At 39.7% G+C, this 12,034-nt stretch overlaps 1 protein-coding gene across 1 annotated transcript in view; it reads right to left on the reverse strand.

Moving 5' to 3' along the window:
- Positions 1–4,082: 4,082 nt before the first annotated feature.
- The window catches only part of LOC127638704 (SH3 and multiple ankyrin repeat domains protein 3-like), a 32,764-nt gene continuing 24,812 nt past the window's right edge, over positions 4,083–12,034 (reverse strand). Inside the window, 10 exon segments of the mRNA XM_052120344.1 lie at positions 4,083–5,024; positions 5,669–5,698; positions 6,650–7,697; positions 8,443–9,023; positions 9,025–9,253; positions 9,836–9,941; positions 10,687–10,820; positions 11,225–11,245; positions 11,654–11,734; positions 11,851–11,986. Coding sequence (XP_051976304.1) covers positions 4,457–5,024; positions 5,669–5,698; positions 6,650–7,697; positions 8,443–9,023; positions 9,025–9,253; positions 9,836–9,941; positions 10,687–10,820; positions 11,225–11,245; positions 11,654–11,734; positions 11,851–11,986 — 2,934 coding nt within the window. The 3' untranslated portion in view covers positions 4,083–4,456.

Raw genomic sequence — 12,034 nt, forward strand, 5'->3', positions numbered from 1 at the left:
CACCATGCGTGTCATGGCCGTGCAGTGGGTAAAGGAAGAGTGAGTTCTTAGACCGGTGTATGCGTTGTGGAAGTCAGGAGCAGATCTGTAGGAATTGTCAGTTGAAGTGTGGTGAGGTGGAGAGAACAAAGCCCAGGCGAAAGAGGGCAGTCGTATTCCCGACACGCGGGCAGAGACTCGGAATCCTCCACTGGTGTTTTGTGGGCGCGAGGACAGGCGTGCACAGCAAGCTGGAAGGTAACCACACTCCCGACATGCGGGCAGAGATAGGCAACACAAAAGGGCACCAACTAGACACAGAGATCAAGGTTATATGCTTGACAGCACACACAATAATATAGCGAAGACAGTGAGGGCACACAAGGAATAAGTAGGGAGTGCAGTCAGAGTGGAACAGGCGTAGCTAGCACATTAATCAGTGGCATGATCTGCACCTTCCCGGGAACGATCAATGTTCCTATGGAAACACTGATCATGTGTGCCAGCTCCGTCTGCGAGGGAGAGAGAAAAACAAAACAACAGAATAAACCGGCAAACTCACCGGAGCCGTGACAAGATGTGTGTGACTTTCTTTTTACTACAAAACACAAGGATTTTTAGAACAATATTTAAGCTCTGTTGGTCCATTCATTGCAAATGAATGGTGATCAGAACTCTGAAGGTCCGAAAACACACACATAAAGGCAGCATAAAAGTAATCCATATGAATCCGGTGGTGAAATCTATGTTTTCAGCGATATGATAGGTGTGGGTAAACAAAAAGATGAATATTTAAGTACTTTTTTTACAATAAATCTCCACATTCTTAATTTTTTTAAATTAGTTTTTTATCCGTTTCACACCCACACCTTTTATGTTGCTTCTGAAGATATGGATTTAACCGCTTGAATCTTATGGATTACTTTTATGCTGCCTTTATATTCTTTTTGGAACATTCTGAGTTCTGTTCACCATTCACTTGCATTATATGGACATGCAGAGCTGAGATATTCTTCTAAAAATCTTCATTTACATTCTGCAGAAGAAAGTCATACACACCTTGTGTGAGGGTGCATGGCATGAGGGTAAGTGAATCATGAGAGAATTTTCAATTTTGGGTGAACCAAAATACCTTTAACTAATAGCTAGGGATCATGCAATTTTGCCACATGACCACTCAAACAGACTTAAAGAAAATTTGATAATTTGTCTTTTGTTAAAACCCTTAGTAGCATACAATATAGTTTGCTCATATTGTTTTATATAGAAAGTCTTGATATGAAGTCCAAATGAGTATATGCACAATGCAGACCAAATAGATAATGTCAAAGAAACATTGTCTTCATAAATTCACAAATTGATCAGCATGAAATGACTGATTGATGCTGAATAATCAAATACAAAAGGTAACAAATAAAAGTGTATACCTACAACCCAAAGTATTTCAAATCGTGTTTAAACAAAACAGTTAATCTACACAAGCATTTATTCATAATAGACAAAGGTCAAAGGTGTTTTTGTAATTATGATTTTTTTTTTTTTTTTTAACCATGAAAAATAACTTTTCAACTAGTCCAAAGGTTATGTTTTTATAACTCACAAATCACAAGTTATACTATGGGGAAAAGAGTAAATGTGTTCATGTTAGGGTATTGGTTTCATAATTGACAAATAAAATAACAAATGTGAAGTAAAACCAAATATGACACAATCTCACACATCATAAAACAAGCAAATCTCACCTTATTCTCATACATTCTCCTCTTTTGAATATATAACTAACTCCATATATATCATATACATATAAAATTGAATGTAGTGACTGAAAATATCTATCTTTAACAAATTTTAGATGGCAGTAGTATTACCTCAAGGCCACACTTGTATTGTATTGGGAGAAGTTGTTTCTCCTGGTTTAGGGCAGATTGTCTGATCCTTTCTTACTTGGGACATGTTGCATTTACATGCCAAGTCCAATTGCAACAATACATTTTACTGTCACCATTTACATGGCTATATACTTTTTTGAGTTGCAAGATGGTAGGTGAATATTATAAATTCCAGGCACTTGGAAGCATTGACATTGTTCACAAGAGAGGTTTCCATTCTCTTCCTTTCTATTTGCTCCCAAGTGGATACTGATACTACATTTCATGTCTCTCTTCTGGAAGCAAGAAATCCATGTGAATACAGACGGTGATGATTTTCTTACATTTCCTCTGTTAATGTGATAGCAGTCTGTAGTGTTTTCCCACACCTTCATTGTCATAATTTGATTGTAAAACATGGCACAAGAAGGAAATGGCTGCTTGCTGGCTATTTCATGTGTTATTGTGCAGGAAACCCATTAAAATATGGCCATTCAATTCAGTTCTCTTAAAACCTGTTGCTTTAAATAGTAGATATTGCGCAGTGGGTCCATACTCATGTCCAGCACGTATTTTCCATGTTCGTTTTTTTTTTTTTTTAAAGTATGCTGCAATCTAGCAAGGAGGTGTAATTTTTTGAGTGTTCCAAGAATAGTACACCCAAAAATGAAAAGTCTCTCATCATTTACTCACCCTCATGCCATCCCAGATGTGTATGACTTTCTTTCTTCAGCAGAACACAAATTAGGATTTTTAGAAGAATATTTCAGCTCTGTAGGTCCATTCAATGCAAACTGATGGTGATCAGCACTTTAAAGCTCCAAAAAGCACAGACAATCGTAGTAAAATTAACCTATCCGTCTCCAGTGGTTAAATGAATTACTCCTAAAGCGAGATGAGAAACTGATACATTTTTAAGTCCTTTTCACTATAATTGTTTAATTTCGGTCACGCTACACTGTGCGTTCATGAGAGGAACGAGTGCACGAAGCCTCTCGTGTGACATAGGCGTGTTGGCATGTTCACGCGCGAACTCACATGATGCAACTGGAAGTGCACCTCGATTTATATACAACAGAACGCTGTTCACATGCTTCATTGGTTTTGCTTTCATTTGAACATGCCAGCACGCTTGCTGTATGTCATGTGAGAGGCTGTGTGTACTTGGATCTCTCATGAACATGCATTTTAGTGACTTAAAAGGTTTAAAGTGAAAAGGACCTAAATATTGATCTGTTTCTCACCCAAAGCGATCGTATCGTGATCTGATCGGACCTACAGAGCTCAGATATTTTCTAAAAATCTTTGTTTGAGTTCTGCTGAAGAAAGAATGTCCTACACATCTGGGATGGAATGAGGGTAAATCATTTTTCTTTTTTGGCTGAACTGTCCTTTTAAATCAGGGGTGTATAGATTAATACCTACAGTGATGTTCAAAAGTCTGAGTGAACTTGTGAAAATTGCTTCTATTTTGCATTGTTGTTTTTTTTCTAGTTTTAATACAGTTTTTTTTTTTTTTCCATTACAAATGATCGTATCAGCTTAACAATTTGAGTGAAAAGTTTGTCCTCCTACTTTAATGACAGCATACACTGCCATGGCCTCTACAAATCCTTTGTTTATTTAATTAATGGCATAGAAATAGCTCAGAATCTTTATTTGATGTAATACTGTTTCATGGCTTAAACCTTTTCAAAACCTTCTGGGTCATTTGTGTCAATTTAACCAGAGGTCTATGGCTCCCCCATCCCCAAACAAATCATTATCAAAAAACGAAATAAAAAAAGAATAGTTGATTCATTTAACTATTTAAAAGATACTGTATGTATTCACTTATTAATAACTTTGACAATTAAAAATGTATAAAATGTAAAGATTTTCAAATCTTTGGAAATTAACAAAAAAGGGCCTTAAAAATTCCTACAACAAGGACATTTTGTTCTGAACAAGGATTTAAAAGGATATTAAGATATTATTGAATAATTCTGGAGTTACAGGCACTCAATTTTTCAATTTAAAATCTTTTAATGTTTTTTTGGACTCACACCATTGCCATATAATTCAACAAAGACTGCTGAAGTCAACTGAGTTTAGTTATAGACCTATCCATCTCTGCCATTGCCACCTTTCTTAGGTTATGTTTTTGACCTGTAGTTTTACTCGAATAATTAGGCGAAAAGTAAAATTTTGACCCCCACACCCACCCTAAACAAAATAATGGATTACTTAGTAAATATTGATCCATGGTATTAAATATTTTGTCTTTCATCATCATTTATGTTTACCTTTCTTCAGAAAAAGTATTAGCAATTTAAACATTTCAGGGAAATTTCTGAATTGTGGCTGATTTTACATGGAATAACCCTAAAAAATGTTCTAGTTAAATTAGATTTTGAAATACAGATTTTCAGTGTGGACTACTGACCCCACCATATGTTTCAGTAGTTAACGTATGGTAAAAAAAAAAAAATATGGCTTGGAGTTAGGTTTACACAAGATTGTGTGCACTGGACACTGTAGTATAAAACGTAGGGATAATTGGAATTTAATTGTAAAAATTTAAATGATTGTGATGACATTTTTAACTATTTTCTCAATTTCTGCTCTCCTCAACTGTCTAGCAGCTGCTTTAGTGCTCGTTCGATATTCATTCGGTGTCCCACACGCGTCACTCCTAACTCTGCCAGATCGTCCTTGGTGAGGGCAGGCAGATGGGCGCCTTCAATCTCATGTTCCAAAAAGCGTGTGCGATGCTCCCCTAGTCCCACACTCTCGAGCCACTCTCCCACGTCATACTTACTCCACAGTGCTAGTGGGCGCTGTCTGAATGGTCGGAGGGCCAGGAGAGGGGCTCCAAGTACCGGTGATGGGCAGGGGGAAGCGCAAGGGGAGGGGGATGGAGAGCGGCTGCGGGCTCGAGCGCTGGCACTCCTCATGACAAAACGCACTTCCTTGGGCTCCTGGGGCAAGCTTAGGCTGGAGGACTTGAGGATGGTGTGATGGTGGTGATGAGGGCCAAAAGTGCGAACAGGGCCCAACGGTTCACTCCGTTCTGGAGTGGCTCCAGGGCTTGGAGTCCTGCGGGTTACTGGGTATCGGTTACCAGGCCGGATCGTGAAGGTGGTGCCATAACTCCTCTGAGAGATGGTGTGAAGCTCTCCTAAACTACTAAAGAGTCTGAGAGAAAAAGTAACACCGAAAGGAAAGACATAAACATAAAAGAGGTCAGTGTAGAGGAAGCAAAAGCAATGTATTAAAGAGTTTTCAGATTTGTGAATTCCAATAGTGCACAGCATGCAGTGAGATTCTGATCCAGTTAATGGACAGTTAGAGCGGTTAACATATAGATTATAGAAAGGAACAAGGTTTGCTTGAAAAGATTGCATTAGTATATCACAGTGTATTTCCACTCAAGGCTTTTGGTATGCATTTTGAAAATGTCCAAAAAGGCAATAAACATAAAAAAGATGCTATTAACATCCCAAAAACCAATGGCTATCATGATAAATGGAATATGTGTCTGACTGCATAATTGTCCCTTATTTGAAATTTAAAAAAGCAATTTTTTTTCCCTAGCTGTTTTTTAAAAAACAATTTGATTGCCCTTAGTGGGTACACTGATATTTCCAGTTTCCTTCTGCAAAGACAGAAAAGAAGCTGAAATGCCTCAATTAGAATGAATTACTGTATAATGAACTACCGTAAGCCTTCAAAACAAGCCCACCATAGCATTTACAGCTTGATTAATGGCTGCAGTAAGGGGTTTTAGTGAAAGTTAGTTAAACAAGGAGTTGTTTTTACCCACAGAGCTAAAAACCTACGATTTACTCTCTTCTCCATTCTCCTCACATCTGCAAGGACATACAGACACACACAGGTGTGTTACAGAAAGGCAGTGTAACCAGGTGTGTGATGAGGGTGTCCAGTCAAATTGGTATATTGCTAAAAGATACTGAATAAGCTGTGGTTCATGCAGGTGTGCAAAATGTGATTTTGTGCTGAAGTTCATTTGTTTAAAGCTGAAGCGTGTAATTTCTGTACCTCTAATGTCACCAAATGGAATTGCAAAAATAACTAGATGGGTTAAGTTTATCAAGACAAACGTTAATGTTGACTTGACAAAGCCTTCTGAAAGTTTAAACAATTTTACAGTACTAGTTATACAGACATTACAGTAAGACAAACAGACAGCTAACTTGGAGAGATTGACACCATGTATACACTGGACGAGAGCGGCGAGAAGCGTTAAACGCAAATAGATTCTGTTCCATTTTGCGCTGCACGCGCTGGCGCTACGCCTGCCAACAAGACAAATAAATGGTTTAGAACGTTTGCTTTAACGCATTCAGTGTACTTCTTTTTTTAACTGTCAGATAATCAGTTAGAAAAGACATGGTGAACTATTACATTATAGTCTGAAAGACTGTGCAGGAGTTACAATTGATCATTTTGGTCTTTGTTTAGGAATTTTGAAAAAAACATTAACCATGTCTGTAGAGTAACAAAATGTTGGCTTTTTCAAGCCAGCATAATAATCACTGTTTTCAAACTGATTCCAGAAAATCTCTCTCTGTCTTTCATTTGTTGTAAAAACAGATGGTACTTCCCTAAACTCCCACCATTTTGACTGTATAAAGAAACAGAGGAATATTCTGACAGCAAATGTTACACTTTTAAATACAATCAACCAACAAATGGCTTACTTATAGTTGACTGCATATTAAGCTGGGATGCGAGAATTTTCAACATAAAATTACACACATCAGCTTTAAATGTTACAATTTGCAACAGGTTGTTCTTACCTGGCCCCTCCCACAGGCGACCTCCTGCCAGGGTCAAGTGGCGCTCCCATTGGTGGCTCCTCCCCCAGTGAAAGAGTATCTTTGCTTAGTAACTCTGCACCCATAGCTGCAGGCCGACTTTCATCGGCCCCACCCACCTGTGACTTGGGCTCCTCTCCCCAGAGTTTAGAGCGTCTTTGGAATAGGTAGCGTGGGCGAGTGGGGCCTGTGCTGGGTGGATGTGGAAGCAGCTCACTATCTGATGACTGTTTAAGCAGTGGGTCCCTGAGATGGGCGGGGCGACCACGCCCAACCCCACAACGTGGTTTGCTTGCTTGGGTGGAGTCTGTGCTCTCTGATGACAAAGTGGACATGCTGGAGACTGTTGAAACAGTACTAGTGGTCTCCATATGGGGGTCTTCAACCCCAGAGTCTGCCATTGAATCACTTGCTTTTCCAGAGGAGGTCTTGGCGATGGATGGCCGTGATCCACTAGGTGAAATGCTTATAGTGGCTTTGGGTGTTTCTTTAATTAGAAGGCCATTGGAGAAGGGTTGAGGGGGAGGTACAAGGCCTATCTTACGAAGCTCCTCCCTTGTTTCCTCATCACTTGACGAAAGCAGTGCAGGAGGCAGGGTCACTGTGTAGGGCTCCGCCTCCTCCTCTGAGCTCATAGTCAGACTTCGAGCAGTCAGATTTGAGAGGGTGGGGGCAGGGGAGGGCAAAGTGGGTGGGACTGCTGGTTGAGTATGCTCTGTATCCATTAATGCAGATTGCACACTGGCTTCCTCCAGGCTTCGTCCAGACCCAGGGCTACCGCTAGTCACTTGGCTAGCTGTTTCTGTGATGCTTACAGGTTCCTCTCTCCATGAATTAATAGGAGGAGCCACAAGAGGAGCAGGTGGTGTTGCCCCTCCCTCTGTCTCGGGCCTCTCCACGGCTCTGCCTTGAGTGGGAGAAGGTGTTGGAGATGGTGTGGGTGTGGGAGTGGGTGTATTTCGGCCGCTAAGAGCTCGTTCTCGTGCAGCAAGTGCAAGCGCTAGTGGTGATGAAGGATCCAGTGGTCGACCTGTTAAAGGGCATATAAAAGTTGTGGTTAAAATAGGATTTTAATAGCACAAAAATCTCTGTATTCATTTTAAATGCTTTGTTGAATATGGGAGTAAGAAAGTCATTATGGGCAACACATTAAAATGGAACACATGGGGCAACACATTAACATTTTTGGGTGAACTATCCTTTAAGTATAATTTAATTACTGTTAGTACTATTAGATTGTGTAACCTCAAATATTAAGCTTTTTATAAAGCTTAATATTTTAATATAGATAATTATTAATAATTATTGTATTAATTAATCTTACTAGATATTTAATTTTATATTAGATTTATATTTTTATAGATATTTTATATCAGAGAAAACAATAAGGGTTTATTTTTTTATTTAAGTGTTTTAACATCTTTTTTACTTTTTGTTTAAACAATTAAGCAAAAATCACAAACACAACTTTTTATTGTGTTAATATTATTATTGTACTGTTTTTTTTATTTTTTGCCTTTTATTAGATAGGACAGTGGAGAACTGACTGGAAAGCAGAGAAAAAGAGAGGGAGAATGGGATAAGTGTATGATCAGGCTTAAATCAAAATCAGGTCCCCATGAGCACAACAGCTGTTTATATATTATAAGCAGCACACTTCCTTCTATGCCACTGCTTCTATATTTGATGAGGTTTACGGCATCCCTCTCTGCTTTAACATTTGCTGTACAAAAAATTCAAAGTGATAGTATTGAGCTAAGGATCCAGTGGCTTACCTGTTAGAGGGTGTATAAAAGTGGTGCCCCCTGGTGGTGGGCCAGGGGAGAGCATTGGAGCTGGTGGAGGCAACTCCGCTAACTCGTCCACAGAGTGGGACTGCGACAGTAATGGAGTGGTTTGCGGCTCTGTTGCTCCCCCTTCTACAGACAAGAAAACACTAGTTCTTCGGCGGGCCCCAGGAGGCATGATCCTGGCTCGCTCTGAGAGAACCTGCTGTTGGAACTGCTCTGCTCGGCTGCTGTGTGGAATACGCAACCCGCCCAATGGAGAGGGGTCTCTGCTAGACTGAGCAATAGAACCCTCCTCAACTTGTCCTTGCTTGACTAGTGGGCTCTTTCTCCGCTGAGGCTTGGTTGGAATATAGACTGCACTTAGACGGCCAACGTTAGCATACGGATTCTCTACTTGTGGGCCACGCCTACGACCGCGTTCAGGAGGGGCAGCTCCAGAGGTAGGCGTTTGCGGTCTTGCAATAGGGGCTGGCTCCACTGGCAAATGGGAGGTGTCCTGAAGAATTATCATGGAGCGTGTTTTTCGCTGGCGGTCTGTCATGACCGGGCCATGGAGCTTGGGCTCCGCCCGGACGGAAGCTCGAACGGCTCTGATTGGCAGCGCGAGAGGGGGGAGGGGGAGGGAGGAAGGAAGGAGGTGGTCCTGAATCAAGGAAATAGGGAGTTGGAGGTGGTGGAGGAGCTTGCTGTGGAGGGGGTGGGATACTGTCTTGTCTGAAGCTGTCGGTCATTGAAGAGCTTCTAGGGAAGCGATGCTCTCCGATCAGGGCAGAGATTCTATCATCCTCTGGTGCACCTGTAAAACAATCCACAAAAATGTTAACTTTTTTGTGAGCAAAGATAGGAACTCCTAATAAAAAATGTTAATTTTCCAGGGTTCCCACCCTTTTTCCATGACCTTCCCAGGCATTTGTGATTTCTGGATACAGAGTTTTAAAAATTATTTTGATTAAGACTGATTTGCTAATGAATCACAAAAACAGGTTTGTATACCATTTTAACTAATTCATGGAAAAGATCTGCCTCAAAAGGACTACACTGTAACTAACAAATTGGATATCAATATGGCTTGTAAGTGTTTTTCTGTCTACAATGGAATAACATTTAGCTCATGAAATATTTTAGAGCAGAGAAAATTACAAAAATGTATATCCACTTTCAACATTTCCATGACTTTTGAGATTTAATTAATTTCCATGGCTTTCCCAGGCCTGAAAAACACAATGGGGAACCCTGATATTCTGATGCAAGCGGATCATTTTATTTGAATGGGTCTAAGTTGGTGTTGCACTGGTGTGTGCTCATAAATAAGGAGAGATTGTGAGTTGCTTGTGAAAATGTGTTATATTTGTGTATGGATGTATTTGCATGGATTTACCAAATGACTTTGTTCTTGACATTCCCCGAGGCAGCTGTATGTGACTTTTGTCCACAGCTAAAGACACTCCTACATTTGCTGGCAAACCCTGCCTCTCTAACAAAGACTATACAGACACACACACGTATATATAAAACAATGCATGGTCAAAAATTGGCCACAATTCAGTAGTTGTCAGAACAAAACTAATCACTGTTACTTATTAATCAGCTATCAAAGAAATAAACAGAAATGCAGTCTTATCAAATTTCATACCATGCTACATGATCCATCCCACCCAGTTCAATGGAATGGATTCAATTCAGATTCAGTTGTCTTATTTATCCCAGGACAATATGGATTATAAACAGAAGCTAATCAGCAGCCATATTGGCTGGCTGACACACTTTGGTTACTGTACTACAATGGTGATGTACACCATCTGTCGCATACAATGCATATTATGTCATAATGTACTTGCTATGTAGGGCAATAAATGTCTTGTTCCCTTATTTATTACTTAATTTTGCTTTAGAAGATTCTTTTTCCAAATTGCACAATATGCAAAGTGATAAATACAGCAATTACTCTCTGTGATGCTGTTCCAAACCCGTATGACTGACTGACTTCCATGGAACAACAAAAAGAGATGTTAATCAGAATGTCAGCCTCAGTCACTATTCTCTTCCCTTGCATCTTTTGTCCATACAATGAAAGTGATGTGACTGAGTTGATGTGACAAACATCTTTTTGCGAAGTCATTTGGGTTTAAAAAATAATGAGGGTGCATAAAAATAGCACAATCTTAATTTTTGAGTGAACTGTCCTTTTAAGGCATATTGAATGTGGTGTGTTATGTGCATCAGACTCACACTGATCTCAGCCTGTGTGATGCGGCGACTCGTTGGCCTCTGCTTAACAGTGGCTGCTCTTGGGTCATCTGGGGGGCGAGGCCTCATCACTACAACAGATTCTTTTGGCGAACTTAACATGTCTTCCAACTTCTCTGTGAGGGATACACACAGAGATACACTTAGAATACTGGTCAGGAAAGTTTTTTATCAAATCACAGAAGACCAGAAAATAAAAACACAGATCTTCCCTAAATCCCATATGTGTAATCTGCACAGTTTTAAGGAAAAGAAAGAAAGAACAAATATACAATCACAAATACATCACTAGACACAAACACAACAGCTCATCAAGTTTCACAATCCACAACAGGTATAGGCGTACATATATGGCATATGATTTAAAAAAGACAACAAACACATACACTTACACTTTACAATTATTCACAATCACAGGTAACAACACAAGCTAAAAAACAAGGTTGGATAAAACTATTCATGACATTCCATGCCAATCAGCATATAGAATCAGTCTCACGTTGATGATGTCATGTCTTACCTCCCCTCCTTCTCCTTGACGCTTGTGGACAAGAAGGACAAATCTATAGTTCCTGATTGTTCCTCACAGATTAAATGGAATGTATGTGTATGATACAATTTTGAAACATTCTAATTTAAAGACATTCTTGACTATATTTCAAACCAATAATAATCAGCATTAATCAGCTTTGCAAATGCACTAAATTAGCTTAGAAAATCCAGAAACAACTTAGAAAAGCTTGGAAATTCAGGTTGGTCTTAGTCTGTCTTTCCAACAGGGATATCATTCCCATGGCAAAAAAACAACAACAGTAATAGCTTTTCTCTACCAGTGTTCCTGGAAATAGGGATTTGTGCAATACCCTATGGTGATAATGAGACATCTATTTTAACTTGATTTATCAGACATAACAAAGCATGTGTGAGCATATGTCAACATGGGTCTTACCAAGCTCCTCCAGTTCTGCGGTCATGCTTTTGGAACGCAGAGTCAGGCTGGTGCTTGGGTCCCTCTTGGGAGGTGGGGGGGCTAATTAATTATTAAAAGTGACAGAAAATGGAATATTATCTAACAAGTGTTTTGCATGTCAAATCATACAAAAAGGCCAATGCATGTGTTTGCATGGAACAAATTTAGGATAGAACCTTTCTTGCGGATGACATCTCCTGTGTCAGGTTTGCGCGTGACAGACACCACCTTCATTACAAGCCGACTCCCACCCTGCCGAATCAGAGACACCACCTGCCTGTGTCCCACCTTTACAACACTCACCCCATTCACCTGAGAGAGAGAAATAAGGAAAGAAAGATAATCTGATCATTAATGTCA

This window comes from Xyrauchen texanus, chromosome 47, assembly GCF_025860055.1.
Source record: "Xyrauchen texanus isolate HMW12.3.18 chromosome 47, RBS_HiC_50CHRs, whole genome shotgun sequence".
Lineage (NCBI taxonomy): Eukaryota > Metazoa > Chordata > Actinopteri > Cypriniformes > Catostomidae > Xyrauchen > Xyrauchen texanus.